The sequence below is a fragment of the Carcharodon carcharias genome, chromosome 13 (assembly GCF_017639515.1).
Source record: "Carcharodon carcharias isolate sCarCar2 chromosome 13, sCarCar2.pri, whole genome shotgun sequence".
In the NCBI taxonomy this organism is placed as follows: domain Eukaryota; kingdom Metazoa; phylum Chordata; class Chondrichthyes; order Lamniformes; family Lamnidae; genus Carcharodon; species Carcharodon carcharias.
This window is the reverse complement of record NC_054479.1, coordinates 84,214,707-84,238,371: the sequence shown is the minus strand read 5'-3', so window position 1 is coordinate 84,238,371 and position 23,665 is coordinate 84,214,707. Positions and strand designations below refer to the sequence as shown.

Sequence of the window (23,665 nt, the reverse complement as noted above, 5' to 3'; positions counted from 1 at the left end):
GCCGACGATGCAGCCCTTGCAACCGTTCAAGCGAAGAGGGCATTGAAAGATCCTACTGCGACCAGGGTACATGTGCAGCTCGCTACTCATTGTTTATCATCATCTTGGCTAATATTCTCACAGACCTGCATGAACAATTATGTGCCTAAAAGCAAATTGTGCACAGAACTTGTATGCCTTCTCACATCGAAAATGTCAACAACCTTGTTAACATCTAATTTCTTTTTCCCAATAGAACGATAAGATTGCCTGAGCAATGCAAGAAGCTGAGAAGCGTGATGTTCCAACATTTAGTGATAAGTAATAAAGCTAGTACTTCCGGGGCAGCAAGGCAGCTGGAGAATTCTGCAGAAACTGCCCAGAACTGTGAAAAGCTACTGACTGTCCAGAGGCTGGAGGCAGAGAAGCCAGCCCTCGGCCAGCAGTATCTGGAGGCAGACAGGTTAGCCCTGCAGCAGAATCTGGAGGAGTTTTCTGGGATCAATCAAAGCCTCCAGGAAAAGTTGGAGTTCGAGCTATCAAGGCTCAACTACAGGCTCCAAGAATAATTTTTCAGCACCTGCATGCAGAGCAGAGTAATATGCGTTTAGATAACTGCAACCCTTATCCAACAGCTATCTTAGTGCTGAGGAGACATTATAAACTTAATTTTTACTCTTGCTTTCTATTGCAGCCTGGGGACACTGCAGCAAATTACTATACCTTGCGGAGCAACAGGCCTGCACAAATTGAAGCCACACCCACATTTATTCACACAGCTGGGGAAGCACATGTGCAGAGGTTCTTTACACTCCTATAGATGGGAAGGTATGATTCACTGAATGTTCCAAATAAAAACTGTGCCGGTTCACACACAAAACATCCTTCAAAGTGATTGCTATCTCAGAGGGTGATATATGTATCATCTTCATTCATGCAGTCTGTATATGCGCTGTATACAGATCTTGCACGCAGAACACTGATACGTTCCTTTTTGTCCCCCTACAGGTTCTGGGAGGTCTGGAGCTCAGTGAGCAGTGGTTAATTTTATTTTTTCGGTTTAATTGTTTTTCGCTATTTGTACAACTTTAACTGTATCACTGAATCAATGCTCATCTTTTCCCTATTCCTTCTCCATCTGAAGCATGTTTCACTCATCATTTGAAGAAGGGGTTCAGCAAGGATGACGTCTACAAAGCAAAGCAAGCTGGTCAGTTATATAACAGGGAAAATAATGGATCTGAACCGTGAGCAAACATGGCCTGAAATCAATCAGCTTTTGATACTGTGCATGAGTTATTTGTGTTTCCTCACTTCTTTTCCAGGAATAAAGTTGCTGATCCTTTACTGAAACCTTCATTCTGAGTTTTCTTTGCCTGCGATCAATGAGGAATTTTACTTTTGCATGCTTGGTATTTTTCATAATAAAATTTGCACAGTTTTTACGCATACTTTTTTATTGAGTGTTTTGTCTGACCTGCAAATCTGCAGAATCCCACTTATTAATCTTGAGCATTCCCATCCACATTGGAAGGAGGTGTTGTAATGACATCAGTTGATGCTCATCAACAATAAATCAGCGATAAATGAATATATATTTATAATAAACAATAAATATAAATACAATATAAAGCACGACGCATAAACTAGAAAACTAACCAGTTCAGACCAGTAGAAACTGTATTAGTATTACTGGCATCACCAGTTGGCTTACTGGCACCATTACCAGTATTAACGGGCAATTTAGACTGGAGCACCAGTTCTGAACTATTCTTATTTCCCTGTTCAGAAATGGTTCCAGCTGGTATCCATTTTACTGGAACTTCCTTCTGGGAGGCAAGCTGGCACTTCCTATTAACTGGACTGAGACCACACGCACCAAGTAATCTAGGATAACACACCCTAGGTGAACAATAAACCTATTTAGGATTTCCACTGTGCATCTGTGTCATTTAGGAAGACAATTAACAGCAATCGTGCCAGACACTTTGATAGCAAATTAAGCTAACAGGCTTAGTCACCAAAACAGTAATTTAAAGCAGCAAGCAGTAACCACAAGCTGTTGAAGCCAGCCCATACAACAACTTTGAACCAATTCATGGAGTTAAACAGACAAGCGATTCAACCGCATTACTTTGAAAGATCTATAAACGAATTTTCAAACAAATAATACTTCTTGAAAAGGGAGAGGCTGTCTGATCTGTATCTGTTATACTGTTTCTTGGAACTATGTAGATTGTTTACTCATGGCATTGCATTTTGCCTCTACACTGGCTCCAGCTATTCCAAGAGTGTAACTAATTAGTATATTAACAAATATTAATTCTTACAACTATAAAATCCTTTGAGCTAGCATTGACTTTGAGAAGTCAATCTGCATAACAGAGGGAAAAGTTATTAAATTCTCAGTACATTCACCATGTATAAACAGGCAGGCCTGAACATAGCAACATACAATATTTATCAAGAATTGCAAATTGACATTGAAATACATCAATAATCTGTACTGCAGACAATGAAACCCAGTTCAAAACATGTGGTCTTCCTGATCAGACTAAATAGATGCCAACTGCTCACCACAACTTTTTAATCAATATATCAGTATATAAGAACTTTATTCTACCAGTTTCGATAGCCATCTTGCCAAAATGCTGGCCTAATAAATGCACAGCTTTCAGTTTCAGCATATTTATAGAAGTACTTGTTTTAAAAGGAAACAATTCTGTAAAGCGATGGCAAAACAAACCAGGGGCAAAGTATTTTATTTTGTTGCACCCTGTTTTATATGTTCCCCAAAATAGACTTCAAACACAAGTTTTTAATACCAACATACCTCAAGACTTTTACTTGCAGTGAATGTTATCCTTTTTTTTGTATAGTCTTCAATGGCCTTGGAAATGGCTTCTAACCATTCATCTCTTTCTGCTGCTGAACTATATATTGAAAAGAGTTAAAGTTCAGAATTAGCACAGACAAAGATAAGACACATTAAACATAACTGAGAAAGTAGTAGATAGGATTAAGTCAACCTAATAATGAAAATTGACCTCGTGTTACTAGCGTTTTCCATTTTTGTTTCAACCTAATGCTTTGAGATCTTTTTGAAGAACTTACTTTTCTTAGATTCCAATTCTTCATGTGATAGGTTTCAGCAGCTCGAGTTGGATGCTGCGAGGGAAAAAAATCCATCCCTACTTACCTAAATATAGCTTGAATTGGAGCTTTGAAGTATCCAATCCCTGTTCACTTTTTTCCCCCAAATTAAGATTACAACCTTGTTCAGATATATAATTAATTTTTTTCTTTCACAGGATGTAGGCTTCACTGGCTAGCCCAGCACTTTTTATTGCCCATCCCTAATTGCCCTTGAGAAGGTGGTGGTGAGCCGCCTTCTTGAACCGCTACAGTCCATGGGGTGTAGGTACACCCACAGTGCTGTTAGGAAGGGAGCTCCAGGATTTTGACCCAGAGACAGTGAAGGAACGGCATATAGTTCCAAGTCAGGATGGTGAGTGGCTTGGAGGGGAAGTTACAGATGGCGGTGTTCCCATGTATTAGCTGCTCTTGTCCTTCTAGAGGTTGGTAGAGGTTGCAGGTTTGGAATGTACTGTCAAAGGAGCCTTGGTGAGTTGCTGCAGTGCATCTTATAGATGGTACACATTGCTGTGTACCAGTGGTGGAGGGAATGGATGTTGGAGGTGATGGATGGGGCGCCAAGCAAGCAGGCTGCTTTGTCCTGGGTGATGTTGAGCTTCTTGAGCGTTGATGGAGCTGCACTCATCCAGGCAAGGGGAGAGTATTCCATCACACTCCTGACTTTTGCCTTGTAGGCACTTCTGCCCAACGGATTTACAATTATAAAAAGCACAATTAGCTCCATTACTAAAATTTTAATACATGAAACAGGGAGAATGAATTGTGTTTTGCTATACAGAGAACATTCAAATTACAAGGGGCAATACTTTTTCTTCAAATTACTTCCTCTTTTTATAAAAGAAAAATATACAAAGCCAACATTTAACACTAACAACCCCCAAAAAATGTAATAACTGTCAACATGGAGGGCCTTTCTATTTGGCCACTCCAATGATATCAGCACCAAGATTGTCCTCTTATCTTGCAGAACCAAGAGGGGCCTTGATTTCAAGGCAGCTCAGTACCTGCCCTAGAATTTCCTGAGTCTCAGAATCCACATATTTTAATTATTTAATATGCTGTTTCAGACACGCAGGGATTTTCGGCATCACTTGCATTACTAGAGTGACCAGGGAGATCACATTCAAGGCACTCACAACTGGCAATAAATTGGCAGTTTAGCATATATACTCTGTGATAGAAGTATCAAAAGGTACCGCCTCCAGGCTTCCCTTCCTCTTCAATTGTTCCTGCACTATTTGCACTTCCAGACATAACACTGTTTAATGTCAATCATGTCACTACCATCAGTAATGAAAACAATTGTATCCTAGCTTCCTACTGTGAAATATCAGCACACTGCAGACATCCTGACGTGAGAAATTACAAAAGTCGTTGTAAAGGACTGCATTAAAAAAACTGTCTCATGAAGGATAAAAGGAACATATCAGCCCACTAACATAAAGACTGTTTAGAGGCAACTTGGACCAATATTTTAATACTACCCTGAACAGTTAAGGTTAGAGTGGAATTACTATGCAACTGGTTGTTTTAGCATACATAATCATAAGTTGCTTGCAATGTTAGAGATATAGATTTAAAGCCAAAACAACAAATCGCTATATTCATCCAGCTTGCCACTCAGTCTTTCTAAATTGAGAATTTCTTTTTAAGAAAACATACATCCAAGCTAACTACGAAGGTAAACAAGTGCAACAACAGATGAAACAAAAACAAAGGGTCAAATTGTAAGCAAACGTTTAGGCGCATTAAAATAACAGAACAGTCAATACGCATGTTTATCTTAAGAGAGAAAGCAGTAGTTTCAAAATCAGAACATATGTTGCTTCTCCTCGTGCTCAGTTTGCAACATTATTCACAGACACCAATGAATAAGTTGAATGCCCTTCCTCTCAGCAGAGGGAAAAGGACAAAAACAAAAATAAGCTCAACACCCTTAATAAAAAAAATGTGCTTGGGGGGTTCCATTAGTGCAGTAAATGATCTAGTATGGGGTAATAATACATATTGCTGAAAAGAGAGACAGACATGTTGTCAAAGCTTTTCATCTCACACTCATCAGGTCAAACACAAGAATGCCAAATTTCAAACGATCGCAACAATTTATATAACAGGGAACAGAGTACTGATTGGTTAGCAAGGTGAGTTTGATTGGCCAAGGTGGTTGCTATGGAAAGCAAAGGGGAACTATAGGCTCCCCAAGCTCCCAAGTAATTCAAAAAAAGGCCCAAGGCTTGAACATATTCCTTTTGTTTTCAGAGAACAGGTCCCTGCAAATGTCGCTTCCAGCAAACATAAATCAGCCATGTGACTGATTATCTTAAATTGGTTGTTAGTGTAGCTATTAGCACACTCAGGGTTGTTCAGCAATTGCTGCCCAAATTGCATCCAACAGTCAACACTTTGTTTTGGGATTTGCAAGCGCGGGCTGGTTGAGCCTGGTCAGTACTCTGCCTATTACAAACAACTGGAGGAATATGTTTAATGCGATCAGCCAATCGCTGGGATGTATGGCCTATGGACCTGGCATCACACTGGCACTGAAATTCGTACATGGCATTGTTCAATTGTGGGGTAGGCAGAATGTTGTTTTGGACCGATGGCAGCATCCAGTTAGTGGAAAATACCACACACGTAACCCTTGCATGGTAGCAGTGTGAAACAGTTTGCTTAACCTGTTGCTCAAAACCTATCCAGCTATCCTGATCAGATCATTGTTCATTGTGTTTTGTGCAAACTCACAAATGGGCCAAAGGCTGCCCTGTCTACCTCAAATTACCCTGGAAAGGCAAGTACCTCAAAAATTTGAACAGGTTAAATAAGTATTCATTTATACACAGGGACCTGTTTTCTGCAAACAAGAGGAATATTTTTGAGCCTTGAGCATTTTTTGAATTACCCGGGAGCCAAACCCATCTGTACCTTTTCTCCTATAAATTATATAAATTGTTGTGATCATTTGAAATTTGGCATTATTAATTTTGTCTTGATAAGTGAAAGACAAAAAGCTTCGGTAACACATCTCTCTTTTCAAAAATATTCAAGTTCTGTACTATCAAGCAACTGTTAGTAATAAAGGACTTTTAATCATTGTTCCCATTACGCATGTTATGTGTCAGAATTTTGTAGGAGCCAGGTTTGCCAGCATCTAATCTGCATGCTTTCAAAGGAAAGAAAAAGAGTTCAGCAACAATCATTCTCTGCCAACAAGATAGGTTGACCAAATATGCAACCAGTTTGCCCAAACGCACAATTGCCAGTCAGCCATCAGTTTTGCAGTAAATCCCAGTCCTCCAAAATGTTCTCTCCCTGTAATAATCATAACTCCCCACAAGGCGCAAAAGTAAACATAATACCATTATGGGCTCATGTTCAATAATCAGCTTAAATGAGATTTGTGCTGCGAAGCTTTCAATGAAACTACATAATGAGAGGACTGCCATGTTTGGTGTTGGAGGAACAGGAATAGGCTACTCAGCCCCTCAAGCCTGCTCCTCCTTTCAAAAAGATCATGGCTGATCTGATTGTAACCTCAACTCCACATTCTTGCCTACCCCCCAATAACCTTTCATCCCCTTGCATATCAAGAATCTACCTGCCTTTGCCTTAAAATATTCAAAGACTCTGCTTCCACTGCCTTTTGAGGAAGAGAGTTCCAAAGGTTCACAACCCTCAGAGAAAATAATTCTCATCTCTGTCTTAAATGGGCGACCCCTTATTTTTAAACAGTGACTCCAGCTCTAGATTCTGTCACACAAGGCAACATCCTTTCCACATCAACCCTGTCAAGATCCCTCAGGATCTTATATGTTTCAATCAAGTCATCTTCTCTTCTGAATTCCAGCGGATATAAGCCGAGTTTGTCCAACCTTTCCTCATAAGACAACCTGCCCATTCCAGATATTAGTCTAGTAAGCCTCTGAACTGCTTCCAACATATTTACACCCTTCCTTAAATAAGGCGACCAATACTGTAGAGTACTCCAGATATGGTCTCACCAATGCCCTGTATATTGAAGCATAACCTCCCTGCTTTTGTATTCAATTACCCTCGCAACAAATGATAACATTCCATTAGCTTTCCTAACTACTTGCTGCACCTGCATACTAGCCTTCTGAGATTCATGCAGTGGTACAACCAGATCCCTCTGAATCTGAAAGCTCTGGAATTTCTCACCATTTTCATAATATGCTACTTTTTTATCCTTCTTGCCAAAATGGACAATTTCACATTTGCCCACATTATATTTCATTTGCTAGATCTTTGTCCTCTCACTTAACCTATGTCCCTTTGTAGCCGCCCTCCAGTCTTCTTCACAACTTACCTTCCTACCTATCTTTGTGTTATCGTCAAGTTTTACAAGCGGTACCTTCGGTCCCTTCATCCAAGTCGTTTCTGTAATTTGTTCCTGCGTCACACCACTTGTTACATTTTGCCAACCAGAAAATGACCCATTTATGCCTATTCTCTGCTTCCTGTTAGCTAGTCAATCTTCTATCCATGCCAATATGTTACCCCCTGCACCATGAGTTTTCGTTTTCCACAATAACCTTCCATGAGGCACTTTATCAAACGTCTTCTGGAAATCTAAGTTCCCCCTTTATCCACAGCACATTACTTCTTCAAAGAACTCCCAAAAATTGGTTAAACATGATTTCCCTTCCAAAAATCCATGTTGACTCTGCCTGATTTTACATAACGTCTTTAATAATAACTTCTAACATCTGCCCTATGACAGATGTTAAGCTAACTAGGCTGTAGTTTCCTGCTTTCTGTCACCCACCCTTCTTTTTTGAATACAGGGGTTACATTCACTATTTTCGAATCATAAAACTTTCCCTGAATCTACGAAATTTCGGAAAATTAAAACCAACACATCAACTATCTCACTTCTTTTAAGACCCTAAGATGATGTCCATCAGGGCTCGGAGACTTGTCAACCCGCAGTTCCAACAATTTGTTCAATATCACTTCCCCAATGATAGTAATTTTCTTGAGTTTCTCCCTCCCTTCCATTTCCTGATTTACAGCTATTTCTGAGATGTTATTGTATCCTCTACAGTGAAGGCCGATGCAAAGTACATATTCAATTCATCTATCTCCTTATTTTCCATTATTAATTCCACAGATTCACTTTCTATAGGACCAATGCTCACTTTGTTAACCCTTTTTGTTAAACAACTACAGAAACTCTCACTATCTTGTCTTTATATTTCTATCCAGCTTTCTCTTGTACTCTAATTTTCCTCTCATTATTAATCCTTTAGTCATTCTTTGCTTATTTTTATATTCTATCCAATCTTCGAACCTGCCACCCAGCTTTGCACAATTATATTATTTTTCTTTAAGTCTGAAACTATTCCTTAACTTTTTTAGTTAACCATGGAAGGTGTGTCCCCCTCTTGGAATTTTTCTCTTGTTGGAATGTACCTATTCTATGTATACTGCAATGTCACCTTAAATGTCTGCACTGCATCTCTATTGACCCATCCTTGAACCTAATTTGCCAGTTCACTTTAACTAGCTCTGCTTTCATGCCCTCATAATTGCTCTTATTTAAATTTAAAATACTAGTATTGGACCCCACTCTTCTCTTCCTCAAACTGAGTGTAAAATTCAATCATATTATGATTGCTGCTATCTAGGGGTGCCTTCACTATGAGGTCATTAATTAATCCTATCTCATTACACAATACCAGGCCTAGTATAGCCTACTTTCTGGCTGGTGACAGAACGTGCTGTCCTAAGAAGCTCTCACAAAAACATTCTATGAATTCCCATCTAGGCAACTTTGCCCATCTAATTTTTCCAAGTCTATATGTAGACTAAAATCCCCTATGATTATCACCGTACCTTTCTGGCAAGCTCACATTATTTCTTCCTTTATAACCCATCCTACCATGGGGTTACTGTTAGGGGGCCTGTTCACCACTCCCACAAATGACTTCTTGCCTTTATCAATTCTCATCTCTACCCAAACTGCTACTAGATCCTGGTTTCCTGAACTTAGATCATCCCTCTCTATTGTACTAATAGCATCATTAATTAATAGAGACATCCCTCCATCTTTTCCTAGCTTCCTGTTGTTCCTAAATGCCTTGTACCCTTCAATATTCAGGTCCTAATCTCTGTCATCGTATAGCTAAGTCTCTGTAATGGCTAGCAAGTCGTACTTATTTATTTCTATTTGCTCCATCAGTTCATCAGTTTCTCCCCGCAAATATGATGTGCATTCAGATAGAGGCTTTAGTTTCGACCTTTTATTATATTTGCAACCTCTAGCTTTATCTCATTTACTCTTAGATTTGTACTCTGTACTTTCCTGTCACTACTGTCTTGTTTACCATTTCCCATATTAATACCTTTCTCTCTTGTATAAACCTGGAGAGGTTTACAACCAAAAGTAGCAAAAGATTATGTAATTATCACTCTACCCTTTAAATGAGTCTGTGGTAGTTAACCATAAATTATTAGGGGGTTTCTTTTTTCTCCCCATATCACTGCTGCTCCTCAGGAGTAATCATATGGAAAAATAAATCCTTTAATACAGAGAAAAGAGGATAGAAGAGTGCACACATTGAGAAAACCACATACCATACAAACATACAAAGAGATACACAAACGCAAGGTAAAACAAAGAATTTTTAAAAAGCACATATAGGGTCAGCAGCAGAAGTTCAAGAAAAATGGATAAGAAGTTGATAGAAGAGTAAGCAGCAGGTATTAGTGAGGAAAGTGATGCTTGAGTGAGGAGAAAGAACTGAGTGTAACGCTATAGGAATCAATGTTGGATTCTCCACTATTCTAATTTGGATTAATGGCCTTTATTTAGGCGCTGTCAAAGATCTATAAAATAAGTTCATTAAAATATGTAAATGATTAATGACTAAGCTAAAAGTACTGCATCTAGGGAAGAAAAATAGGCAACAATTATACATCACTGATTTTGAAATGGCTATGGGTGATGTTGAAAGGGATCAAAAATTTTTAGTGCACTTACATTTCAAATCATTGCAAAATTACAAGTGGAGGAAATATATTACTGAGTGATATTGCCAAGTCAGTGAAGTTCATTATGTGTCAAAACCACACAAGTTCTCTGGTCACACTGTACCTTGAAAATTGTGCTCAGTTTTGGCCTTCAAGACACAAAAGAGACATTCAAATCCTGCAGGTTGTTTAATCTTAGTGCCTTTAGACAATCCCACTCAATTATGAGGAAACATTGGAGAAATTTAAACTTTTCAGCTTTGAAAGCTGGTGACTAAGAATGGGCCTTGTTATAGAATTTAAGATAGTAAATATTAAAAACAAGAGAAGTCAGAATTCTGGGAGCTAAACTATGAATCTAAGACCATGATAGTACATCTATTTCTCCACCTATCATCACTGGCCCTTTATCCAGCTCTACTTGTTCCCCCCCGCCACCAACCCCAAACCAGCTTATATTTCACTTCTTTTCTATTTTTACTTGGTTCTGTTGAAGAGTCATTCAGACTCGAAACGTTAACTGTGCTCCTCTCTGCAGATGCTGCCAGACCTGCTGAGTTTTACCAGATATTTTTGTTTTTGTTTTGTACATGATAGTACATACTTAAATTAAAATTTTTGTCCAGAATCAATACACGGAAATAACTTCTGGATTGTATAATGGAGGCAAAGCCCTGGAACTACTTTTTAAAAATACAGTTGAGAGCTGTGATAGGGGATCACATTCTTCTTTGGCTAGGCCACTGGCCTTCTTCATCTGTATCCTTGTGACAGAGGTGGAGAAAGAATGAGAAAAAGAATTTTTGATCAATTGTTGTTAAGGATAGACTTGTCGCAGGAGCAGGGCCTGTGCAAAATCAGTCTCTAATAGCACTATGGAACTATATGAATCGGAATACTAGTTATATATTTGAGAGCACAGGAGCATAGGAACTGCTGGATGAAAAGAAACCACTGTCCACCAAGGTTGCCTTCTATTACTCTGCTAGTTGCATATAGCAAAGATAAAGAAGTTGTTGACTCATCATAGCAACCAATCTCGATCAATTAATTTATAAAGACCCATACAGGAGATGAGGAGAACCTCAATGCGGGGAATCTTTGAGAATCTGCTCCTACTGTTTACATAGGACGTCTGTACCATAGATTGACTGCTCACCATGTCTCTAGTTCTACTGTTTTTGACAAGGTGAAACAACTCATCATGGTCTACCCGTCTCTTTAAAATCCAAGAAACAACAATCATATCCTCTGAATTGTCACCTTCCCAGTGAGAAGATACCAAATCTATATAATTGGTCATAGAGGTCTACAGCATAGAAAAAGGCCCTTCGGCCCATTGAGTTTGCGCCGGTCAAACAAGTACCTAATTATTCTAATCCCATTTTCCAGAACTAGGCCCGTAGCCTTGTACGTCATTGTATCGCAAGTGCACATCCAAATACTTCTTAAATGTTATAAGGGTTTCTGTCTCTACCACCCTTTCAGGCAGTGAGTTCCAGATTCCCACCACCCTCTGGGTGAAAAAATTCTTCCTCACATCCCCTCTAAGCCTCCTGCCCCTTACCTTAAATCTATGCCCCCTGGCTATTGATCCCTCCACCAAGGGGAAAGGTTTCTTCCTGTCTATCCTATCTATGCCCCTCAATTTTATACACCTCAATCATGTCCCCCCTCTGCTCCAGGGAAAATAACCCCAGTCTATCCAATCTCTCCTCAGAACTAAAACTCTCCAGCCCAGACAACATCCTAGTAAATCGCCTCTGCATTCTCTCTGGTGTAATCACATCCTTCCTATAATGTGGATTCCAGAACTGCTTGCAATACTCTAGCTGTGGTCTAACCAGCATTTTATACAGTTCCAGCATAACCTCCATGCTCTTATATCTTATGCCTCAGCTAATAAAGGCAAGTATCCCATATGCCTTTTTAACCACCTTATCTACCTGTCCCGATACCTTAAGGGACCGGTGGACATGCACACCAAGGTCCTTCTGATCCTCGGTACTTCCCAGGGTCCTACCATTCATCGTGTATTCCAGTGCCTTGTTTGTCCTGCCCAAGTGCATCACCTCACACTTATCCGGATTAAATTCCATTTGCCACTAATCAGCCCATCTGACCAGCCCGTTTATATCCTCTTGTAATCTAAGGTTATCCTCCTCACTATTTACCACCCCACATGGTCCTCACAAGACAATTCCCCCATCCCCTCAATCATTCCAGCTTCTCTTTTCTATATCCCTTCAAAAACTGCAATATCCTTTTCATACTTTGGTAACCAGAACTCTTCACAACATTCTAAGTGTGGTCACACCAATGATTTATAAAGTGGGAGAATCACCTCATTACTTCAGCTCAAGATTGATCTTATAATAGATCCTCAACATCTGATTTACTTTATTCATTGTCCTGAGCATTGTTATGATAGTTCCATTTTATTGTCCATCAGGATGACCATACCTCTCATTTTCCATGCACATTATTTTATTTCCATTTAAGTAATAGTCCCTTTCTAATAAACTGTTATTGCAATCCTTGATGTAGTATTAGTGATGCTGTATCTATTTGACTCAGATTTGGCTGATCAGATATTACCTTGCTGAAAGAATGAATGACCGTTCCACACTCTCTATGTTCAGTTCGTTCTGATAAGCTTCTTGAGACGGCTTACTGACCTACAAGATAAACACGTTTCATACATTCAAACTGCAATATTTTTAAACAGGTCAACAAAAATCATATTTTCATTTCGTGGAAAATAATATTTAATTAAGGCCGCAATAGCATTCTATAGTTACTTATGAAGTTGTTTCGAACTGACTGTTGAATACTGGTTTCCAGAGTGTCAAACAACTGGACAAAAGCAAACTGTAATGAAAGTAAATGGCACAGCTTTTACAGGGAAGACCTTTTAGAACAGAGATGAGGAGAAACTTCTTTAGCCAGAGAGTGGTGAATCTATGGAATTCATTGCCACAGAAGGCTGTAGAGGCCAGGTCATTGAGTGTATTTAAGACCAAGATAGATAGGTTCTGGATTGGTAAGGGGATCAAAGGTTACAGGGAGAAGGCGGGAGAATGGAGTTGAGAAACTTATCAGCCGTGATTGAATGGCAGAGCAGACTCGATGGGCCGAATGGCCTATTTTCTGCTCCTATTTCTTTTCAATGGCTGCAGGTAGGCTCAGCTTCAAGCAATATCTGGTGCTTGAATCTGTTTGTAGAAGTGTCACCAGTTCACATGGAAAACATTCAGCACAGTGTAGAGTAAATAATGATGCAGTAATATTTGCTCACCAAGACGATCAAAGAAACTGTGTGCAGATTATTATTTTTGTATGCAGAAAATTGGGATGGCTAATTGAACTGTATATCTGATCAAACCAAAAGGTCACTTAAAACAAATAATTTTTACACATTCAGCTTCATTCACATTTCTAGCTAACCGCTATTTTCCCTGTTTTAACAGTAGAGTGGCACATAAAGCTATAGATTGTCCCTTCTGTAATATCCATTTCTTTCAACCTTCAAACAGTTCCCCTTTGCTTGAACTTTAACAGCTGTATTTCATAGTGGATTTCCAAACTAGCAACAGTAACTGTGGGCCTGTCATACTGAATTACAATAGCTCAAGTGACTCTTGAGTATTGCTAAAAGAGAGGCATGCTGTCGAAACTTTTCATCTTGCATTCATCAGGACAGATGCAAGAATGTCAAATTCCAAAAGGAGCAACAATTCATATTGCATGAGATAAGAGTGGTGATTGGTTGTCAAGTCGATTCTGATTGCTCCAGGATTGCCATGGAGAATGCACCAGGGAGCTATTGTTCCCCAGGCTTTTGTTTAATTCAAAAAAGATGCAATGCCTGGACATGTTCCTTTTGCCTGCAGAAAACAGGTCCCTGCACATGAAACATGTTGCTTCAAGTAAGTGTAAGTGAGCCAGGAGAATAGCTCCCTGGTGATTCTCCATGGCAATGCCTCGGCCAGAGTCAACTTGACAACTAGTCAGAACCCTTTTGCCATGCAGTATAAATTGTTGCTCCCTTTGAAATCTGGCATTCTTCCTTATGTCCTGATGAAAACTTCAACAGCATGTCTCTTTTTCAGCAATACTCAAGTAACTTTCTTTACTTGTAATTAAATTACAGTTTATTTCTAATGAAGTCACAATGTTGAGTTCTCCTATTACCCACTGCCTATGGAGGCTACAAAGAGAATCAATAAACCACCTTTCTCAATTGTGCATCGTCATAGCTGTGGGAATGCAAATTTTGTAAAAAATAAAACTTACTGTAGCAATAACAGCATGTGCTATACCTCAACAACATAATCCTTAAAGAATGATGAGGGGGGAAAATATCACGTACCTTTATACCTGCGAGAGAAAGCATGTTGTTAAGCTTGTACATTCCAGATTGTACCGGCGTAGTGTACAGTAACACATCATTCAGCTACAAAGGAAAACATCATATATTAATTGTGAATTCAAAGCAATAATTCAGGATCAAGATGCAAAGCTTTTTTTTTCTCTCTGCAATGGTTTAAAGAGAATTCCCAAACCAGACAGTTCAACATTTAATAAGAGGTCCTGTGCCATATTTTCTGTCTAAAAAGCATTCATATGAGCTCCCGATCTCATCAACGGGAAGCACTGATCAGACAATCCAATAAATGATTTTTAAAATAAAATTTTCATGAAATGTGGGTGCTGCTGGCTAAGCCAGCATTTGTTACCCATTCCTAATTGTCCTTGAGAAGGCGGTGGTGAGCCACCTTCTTAAATGCTGCGGTCCATGTGGTGTAGGGGTTCCAGGGCTTTGACCCATCGGTAGTAAAGGAACAGTGAAAAAGCTCCATGTCAGGACGGTATGTGGTTTGGGGGGAGGGGTGGGGGGGACCTTTTGGATGGTGCTGTTCCCGTGCATCTGCTGCCCATGCCCTTCTAGGTGATAGAGTTCCCTGGATTGGAAGGTGCTGTCGAAGGAGGTTTGAAAAGTTGCTGCACTACATTTTTGATGGAAGCAAGGTCATTGATAAAGTAGCTGAAGATGGTTGGGCCTAGGAAACTACCGTGAGGAACTCCTGCAACAACGTCCTGGAACTGAGATGATTGACCCCCAACAACCACAACTATCTTCCTTTGTGTTAGGTACGATTCCAATCAGTGGGGAGTTTCCCCCCCACACTCCCGATTTCCACTGACTTCAATTTTGCTCCTTGACGCCACACTCAGTCAAACGCTGCCTTGATGTCAAGTAGTTATTCTCGCCTCATCTCGAGTTCAGCTCTTTTGTCCATGTTTGGACCAAAGCTGTAACAAGGTCAGGAGCGGAGTGGCCCTGGCGGAACCCAAACTGTGCATCAGTGAGCAGGTTATTGCTGTGTAAATGCCACTTGATAGCACTGTTGATGACATCTCCATTACTTTGTTGGTGATCGGGTGTAGGTGGTAAACAGCCGGGTTGGATTTTTCCTGCTTTTTGTGGACATTATTGAGGAACACAGGGGGAATAGGCCATTCAGCCCATCGAGCCTGCTCCACTATTCAATATGATCATGGGTGATCATCCACTTCTGTGCCTTTATTCTACATTATCCTCACATCCTTTCATGTTACTGGTATTTAGAAATCTATCAATCTCTGTCTAAACATACTCAATGACTGAGCTTTACAGCTCTCTGGGGTACAGAATCCCAAATACTCACAGCCCACTGAGTAAAAAAATTCTCCCTATCTTAGTCCCAAGTGGCTTCCCCCTTATTTTGAAGTTGTGTCCCCTGGTTCTAGACTCCCCAACCAGGGGAAACATCTAACCTGCATCTGCTCTGTCTATCCCTTAGAGTATTTTGTAAGATAATGAGATCACCTCTCATTCTTCAAAACACCACAGAATACAGGCCCAGTTTCCCCAATCTCTCTTCATAAGACAGTCTTGCTGTCCCTGGAATAAGTCTTGTGAACTTTAATTGCACTCCCCCTATGGCAATAATATGCTTCCTAAGGAAAGGGGACCAAAACTGCACACTGTGCTCCAGGTGCAGCCTAACCAAGGTTTAATACAATTGAAACAAGACTCTCCTGTACTCAAATCCTCTTGTGATAAAGGCTAACATTAGCATTCCTAATTGCTTGCTGCACCTGCTTTAGCTTTCAGCGATTGATTGCCGAGAACACCCAGGTCCCTTTGTACATCTACATTTTCTAATCTCTTACCATTTAAGAAATACTCTGCACATCCATTCCTCGTGCTAAATGGATAACCTCTCATTTTTCCACATGATATTCCATCTGCCATCTTCTTGCCCACTCATTAAGACTGTCCAAATCCCATTGAAGCCGCTTAGCATCTTTCTCACAACACACATTCCTACCTAGCTTTGTCATCCGCGAACTTGGAAACATTACATTTGATCCCCACATCCAAATCATTGATAAATATTGTGAACAGTTGAGGCCCCAAATGCTGATCCTTGTGGTACCTCACTAGTCACAGCCTACCAATGCAAGGATGACCCATTTATTCCTACTCTCTGTTAACCAATCCTTAACCCATGCCAGGATAATACTTCCTATCCCATGTGCTTTAATTTTGCTAACCAACCTCCTGTGGGGGACTTTATCAATAGTCTTCTGAAAATCCAAGTATGCTACATCCATTAGCTCCCCTTTATCAATTCTTAAAAAACTCCAATAAGTTCGTCAAACATGATTTCCCATTCATAAATCCATGTTGACTAAACCCTATCAGGTCATTATAGAACCATAGAAAAGTTACAGCACAGAAGGAGGCCATTCAGCCATCTTGTCCATGCCAGCCTGAGGACACCCAGGTGCCCTTTCTAATCCCACCTTCCTGCACCCAGCCCATAACCCTGCAGTTTACAGCACTTTAGGTGCAGATCCAGGTACTTTTTAAAAGAGTTTAAAGTTTCTGCCTCTTCCACCAACTTGGGCAGCGAATTCCAGACACCCACTACCCTCTGCGTAAAAAAGTTCTTCCTCATTTCCCCCCTAAACTTTCTGCCACTTATCTTGAATCTATGTCCCCTGGTTCTAGAATTCTCCATCAAGGGAAACAATTTTATCCTGTCCACTCTATCTATTGCCCTCATAATTTTGTACACCTCAATCAAGTCACCTCTCAGCCTTCTTTCTTCTAAGGAAAATAACCCGAACCTATCCAATCTCTCCTCATAGCTACTCTTTTCTAACCCTGGCAACATTCTTGTAAACCTCCTCTGCACTCTCTCCAGAGCTATTACATCCTTCCTGTAATGTGGTGACCAGAACAGCACTCCAGTTATGGCCTCACCAGTGTTTTATATGATTCCAACATTATATCCTTACTTTTATATTCTATACCTCTGCCAGTGAAGGAGAGCATTCCATATGCCTTCTTTACAACCTTGTCTACTTGAACTGCTGCCTTCAGGGACCTGTGTACTTGTACGCCAAGATCTCTCACTTCATCTACCCCTCTTAATATATTCCCATTTATTTTGTAATCCCTGTAACCGTTTAACCTCCCTAAATGTATGACCTCACACTTCTCTATGTTAAGATCCATCTGCCACTTTACCACCCACTCCACCAACCCATCTATATCATTTTGGAGGTTATGGCTATCCTCTACACTATCCACTCCTCGGCCAATCTTTGTGTCATCTGCAAATTTCTCAATCGGGCCCCTCACGTTCATGTCCAAATTGTTAATATATAACACAAACAGCAAGGGTCCCAACACCGAGCCCTGTGGAACACCACTTGAGACAACTTTCCATTCGCAAGGGCATCCATCGACCATTACCCTTGGTTTCCTGTTACAAAGCCAACCTTCTATCCAGTTTGCCACATTACCCTGAATCCCATGGACTTTTACTTTCCTGACCAATTTGCCATGTGGGACCTTGTCAAATGCCTTGCTAAAATCCATGTACACAACATCCACCGCACTATCTTCATCAACCCTTCTTGTCACTTCCTCAAAGAATTCGATCAAATTTGTGAGGCAAGACCTTCCTTTAACAAATCCATGCTGACCATCCCTGACTAGTCCATGCCTTTCCACATGACAGTTAATCCTATCTCTCAGGATTGATTCTACTAATTTGCTCACCACCAATGTAAGACTAACTGGCCTATAATTGTTTGGCATTTCCTTTGATCCCTTTTTAAACAATGGAACTACGTTTGCATTTCTACAGTCCTCCGGTACCTCCCCTGTATCTAGTGAAGATTGGAAAATCATCCTCACAGCATCTGCTATCTCCTCCCTGGCTTCCTTCAGCATCCTGGGAAACAATCCATCTGGCCCTGGTGACTTATCAACATTCAAGGATTTCAACCCTTCGAGTACTTCCTCTCTCTTTATGACTATCCTGTCCAATATCTCACAGTATTCCTCCTGGACTACTATATCTACATCCTCCCTTTCCTTTGTAAACACGGAGACAAAATATTCATTCAAAACCCTTTCCACAGCCTCTGCATCGACACACAAGTTTCCATCTTCATCTATGATAGGTCCCACTTTTTCCTTAACTAACCTTTTAGCATTAATGTATTGGTAAAATATCTTTGAGTTATCTTTAACTTTACTTGCTAATCTTTTTTCATTCCCTCTCTTTGAATTTCTTAATTCCTTTTTTACTTCGTCCCTGCACTTCCTATATTCGTCTAGGCTGTCTGCAGTGCTTAGTTCTTTGTGCCTATCGTACGCTTTCTTTTTCTGTTTGATCTTCCCCTGTATTCCTCGAGACAACCAGGGAGGTCTAGATTTGACAGTACCACTCTTATTTTTGTAGGGGAAATGTCTACTTTGTACAATTAGGATCTCGCTTTTTAGTGCTTCCCACTGGTTTTCCACTGTTTTATCCTCCAGCAGTGCTGTCCAGTCCACCTCAGCCAAGTCCCTTCTCATTTCTGCAAAATTTGCCTTCCCCCAGTTCAAGACTTTTACTCCTGCCTTATCTCTTTTCTTTTCCATGGTAATGCTAAATCTAACTGAATTGTGATCATTATTATCCAAGTGTCCATTTATCACATCCTGTAGAATAGAATCTGGCTTTTTCCCTACCATTGATGTAATTCTAACAGATTGGCAGTTCTGTTTTCTCTCTCTCTCTCACTTCTTAAATAGTGGGGAGACATTTGCTACATTCCAATCTTCAGGAGCCATTCCAGAGCCTATAGAATTTTGAAAGATGCTCACCAATGCATCTACTATCTCTATAGCTACCTCTTTCAACGCTCTGGATGTAGAATATCAAGTCCCAGAGGCTTGTCAACCTTTAGTCCCATTAATTTCTCCTATACAACCTTCTTACAAATACTAATGACCTTCAATTCCTCATTCTTCCAAGTCACTTGGATCTCTAGTTCTGGAAGATTTCTTGTCTCTTCCTCAGTGAAAACAGTTACAAAGTAATCATTTAGCTTTTCTGCCATTTCTCTATTTTCCATTATGAATTCTCCTGACTCTGCCTATAATGGAACCACATTTTTCTCTTTACGTACCTAGGGAGAAGTAAATGAAGAATGACACCCTGCGCTGTCCGCTTAGTATGTCAGGCAGCTAACTCAAAAACTTGTATTAAAAACCTAAAAACAGGTTACTAAATCTCACTAAGTACCAGTATGCAAGGATGGTCAAAACTGTAACTAAAAAGCCAGTACCATTTTAACACCTGGCTTCTTCCCAAAGGAAGAGGTCAATCTTGTGAAACACCCCCCAAATCAATGGTATTTAGCTTCTAACTGACCCCAGGAACTGACTGCTTAAAAGTTCCAAACACAGGGTGTATTTTGTGGCCTTAGTAGTACAGAATGAAGCATGGAGGGTATCTAACATTGGCCTGCACTTGAAAAACTTCCAAAATCCCTGATATGGAGCATTTCGCTGTATGGAGTGAGAGCTGGACTCTTGATGAGGTTGATGAGAACAGGACTGTAGCTCTTGAACTGTGGCTCTGGTGAAGGGTCCTTAGAATCAGCTGGACAGAATGAAGAACCAATGGCTTTGTCAGAAGTAAAATTGGAGTCCCAGAATCCATGGGCTTTTAGCTGAAGTAAAGAAAGGGAAATAGAGGAAGTACAATCACAGGAAAAGACAGGATGAGAGTCTGGTGTTGGCAACAATAGGAGGAGAGATATCAGGAAAAACAAGCCAGGTCAGAGAAAAACTGTGTAGGTGGACAGCAGCACGCTGAACTGGAGTAAACAAAAACAAAAATAAAAATGAAAATGGAAAAACTCAGCGGGTCTGACAGCATCTGCGGAGAGGAATACAGTTAACGTTTTGAGTCCGTATGACTCTTCAACAGAACTAAGGAAAAATAGAAGAGAGGTGAAATATAAGATGGTCTAAGAGGGGGGGCGGTGGGGATGGGACAGGTAGAGCTGGATAGAAGGCCAGTGATAGGTGTCGATTGCCAAAAGAAGTCATAGACAAAAGGACGGAGGTGTTGACGGTGGTGACATTAGCTAAGAAATGTGCTAATAGGTAACATTAAGGGTAGAAAGCAGAATGAGCAAGGTACAGATAGCCCTAGTGAGGGTGGAGTGGGGGGAAGGGATCGAAATAGGCTAAAAGGTAGAGATAAAACAATGTATGGAAATACATTTAAAAATAATGGAAATAGGTGGGAAAAGAAAATATATAAATTATTGGGAAAAAGGGGGATCGGAAAGGGGGTGGGGATGGAGGAGAGAGTTCATGATCTAAAGTTGTTGAACTCAATATTCAGTCCGGAAGGCTGTAAAGTGTCTAGTTTTTTTGCTTTTACATAAGAGATAGATGCCTTCTGCCCCTCGTGGACAATAGCAAACTGTGGATTGAGTAGTCCTGACTATTATGAACACAGTTCTACAGTGGGAAATATCACAACTGTGCTTCAGATTTCTGGCAAGCAACGTTGTAAGAAACCAACTGGTATCTCAGTAGTATCCTAACAACACAGGAGGTGGCATTTTGGCCCATTGTGCCTGTGCTAGCTTTCTGGTAGAACCATCCAATTAGACCCACTCCTCTGCCCTTTCCACATAGCTTTGTACATCCTTGCCCTGGAAAATTTTAAAAGTATCATAGTTTTAAAACTTTGAAGAAATTGAAATTAGTTCATGCTAGAAAATTTCTCTAGCTTATAGACATCGCAACTGAAACAAATGTGTATTGTTTTAGAGCCATAGAATGGTTCATAGCACAGATGGAGGCCATTCAGCCTGCCATGTCCATCCCGGCTCTCTGCAAGAACAACTCTGCTAATCACACTATCCTGTCTTTTCCCCGTAGTCCTGCAAATCTTCTCTTCAGGTGCTTATCCAATTCCTCTTGAAAGCCATGATTGAATCTGTGTTTATGAGATTTCAACTGCACATATTGTTCAGCAAAATTACAGGTTCTACAAAGCACAATATATACAGAAAATGATCAGTGCTTCCAGATGGATTAGATACAGCTGATTTAAGCATTGAACTTACTTACCAAAAAAAACATTCGGGGCTGCATAACCTTTCTGGACAGCTTCATCAAAGTTCCTTCCTTCAGAAAGACCTAGTCAAAGAGACAAGCAACAGGTTAATGCTATCAGTTGCTCTGAATAAAGCAGGCATGACAGATTTTTTTGGAAACAATGTACTTAATTACTTCATAATTACAAATCATGTCGCACAGGGTCACAAGGAAAAGTCGGGCTAAAATGTTCTTTCAAGGTGAGGTACAAGTGGAAAATGAAAAATAAAGCTTTATGAGCCACCAGTTAGACAAGAAGAAAAGAAGTGAGAGCTTATCATGAGTTATTTTTTTAAGAAAACGTAAATAATTAATGCACTTTTTGATTAGCATAGCACAAGTATTCACGCTTTTTGCATATTGGTTTCCTGGTCATTCCTCAAAGCATTGGCTTTAATCTACTTATTTTAATCAATGTTTCATACTAAAAAGAAAAAACAAAACAAACAAGCAATGACCAATTTGTGCCATAACACAGAATTGTTCAATTTAGCTGCATATAATGCACCAAATGTATTTGGTAAAGTATATTCTTCATGTTGCATCTATCATAGCTGTTCAACAGAATAATTCATGAATGTATAAAAGTCTTGCATTAAATTATACATTTAGGAGTTGCTTAAATTAAGATTTGTCAGCTCAGTCGTTGAGTGTTTTCAAGATAAAGGTTGATAGATTTTAGGTACTAAGGGCAATAAGGGATATGGGGATAGTGCAAGAAGGTGAAGTTGAGGTAGATCAGCCACAATCTGAATTGCATAGCAGGCTCAAAGGGCCTATTCCAGCTCCTATTTCTTAATGTTCTTAAATTCTTCAATCAGGCCACAAGATGGAGTGTTTTTGGAAGGTAGAAATTCTAACCGTATGGATGTAAAAACAGCATGTAGTGGCAGCGATGGGTAGATGCAGTGGCTTGCAATAGAGAGGTCTAAAATGTTTACAGAGTGTTTATTTCATTTTACAATAGACCAACATCCTTTATGATACAGTCTTTTTATATATAAAGATGTGTAAATGCATCATTGTATTGGCGGAGTACAATGATGTATTATTCCAACAAAAAGCAACTGGGAATATGGTCAGTGCTGGGTGTTAATATCAAGTATAGAATTATAGAATGGTTGCAGCACAGGAGGCCATTCAGCCCATTAGGTCTCTGCAAGAGCAACTTGGCTAATCACACCACCCTAACTTTTCCCCGTGGTTCTGCAAATCTTTTCTCTTCAGGTACTTATCCAATTTCCTTTTGAAAGCTATGATTGAATCTGTGTCCATCACATTTCTAACAACTTATTGTAAAAATAGTTTTTCCACATATGACCTCTGGTTCTTTTGCCAATCACTTTAAATCAATGTCTTCTGGTTCTCGGCCCTTCTGCCAATGGGAACAGTTTCTCCCCATCTATTCAGTCCAGACCCCACGTGACTTTGAAAACCTCTATAAAATATCCCCTCAAACTTCTCTTTCCCAAAGGAAATAGACCTAGCTTCTCCAGTCTATGTAACTCTCACCTTAGGAATCTTTCTTGCAAATCTTTATTGCGCCCTCTCCTATACCTTCACATCCTTCCTAAACTGTTGTACCCAGAACTGGACATAATGCTCCAGTTGAAGCCGGACCACTGTTCCTATAACTTCTTTGCTTTTGTACTCAATGTCCAGCTAATGTATACCTTAATAACAGCTTTCAAGACCTGCCCTAACACCTTCAATGATTTGCATATATATATATCCCCAGTCCCTCTGCTCCTGCACCCCCTTTAGAATCGTATACTTTAATTTATATTGTCTCCTCACATTTTTCCTACCAATATGTATCACTTCACAATTCTCTGCATTAAATTTAATCTGCCATGTCTTCCCATTCCACCAGCTTGCCTCTGTCCTTTTGAAGTCTATCATTACCCTCCTCACAGTTCACTATATTTTCAAGTTTTGAGTCATCTGCAAATTTCGATATTGTACCCTGCACTCCCAAGTCTAAGTCATTAATATAGACCAAGAAAAGCATTGGTCCTAATACGG

General features: G+C 40.0%; 1 protein-coding gene across 2 annotated transcripts in view; it reads right to left on the bottom strand.

Annotated features, from left to right (window-relative positions):
• Positions 1-23,665, bottom strand: part of fgd6 (FYVE, RhoGEF and PH domain containing 6) — a 156,325-nt gene that overhangs the window by 44,983 nt on the left and 87,677 nt on the right. For both annotated transcript variants that reach the window (XM_041202697.1, XM_041202698.1), the window contains exons 12-15: positions 21,614-21,682; positions 14,498-14,581; positions 12,724-12,803; positions 2,813-2,912 (exon numbers count right to left, since the gene is read on the bottom strand). In XM_041202697.1, coding sequence (XP_041058631.1) covers positions 2,813-2,912; positions 12,724-12,803; positions 14,498-14,581; positions 21,614-21,682 — 333 coding nt within the window. The remainder of the gene's footprint in view (positions 1-2,812; positions 2,913-12,723; positions 12,804-14,497; positions 14,582-21,613; positions 21,683-23,665) is intronic.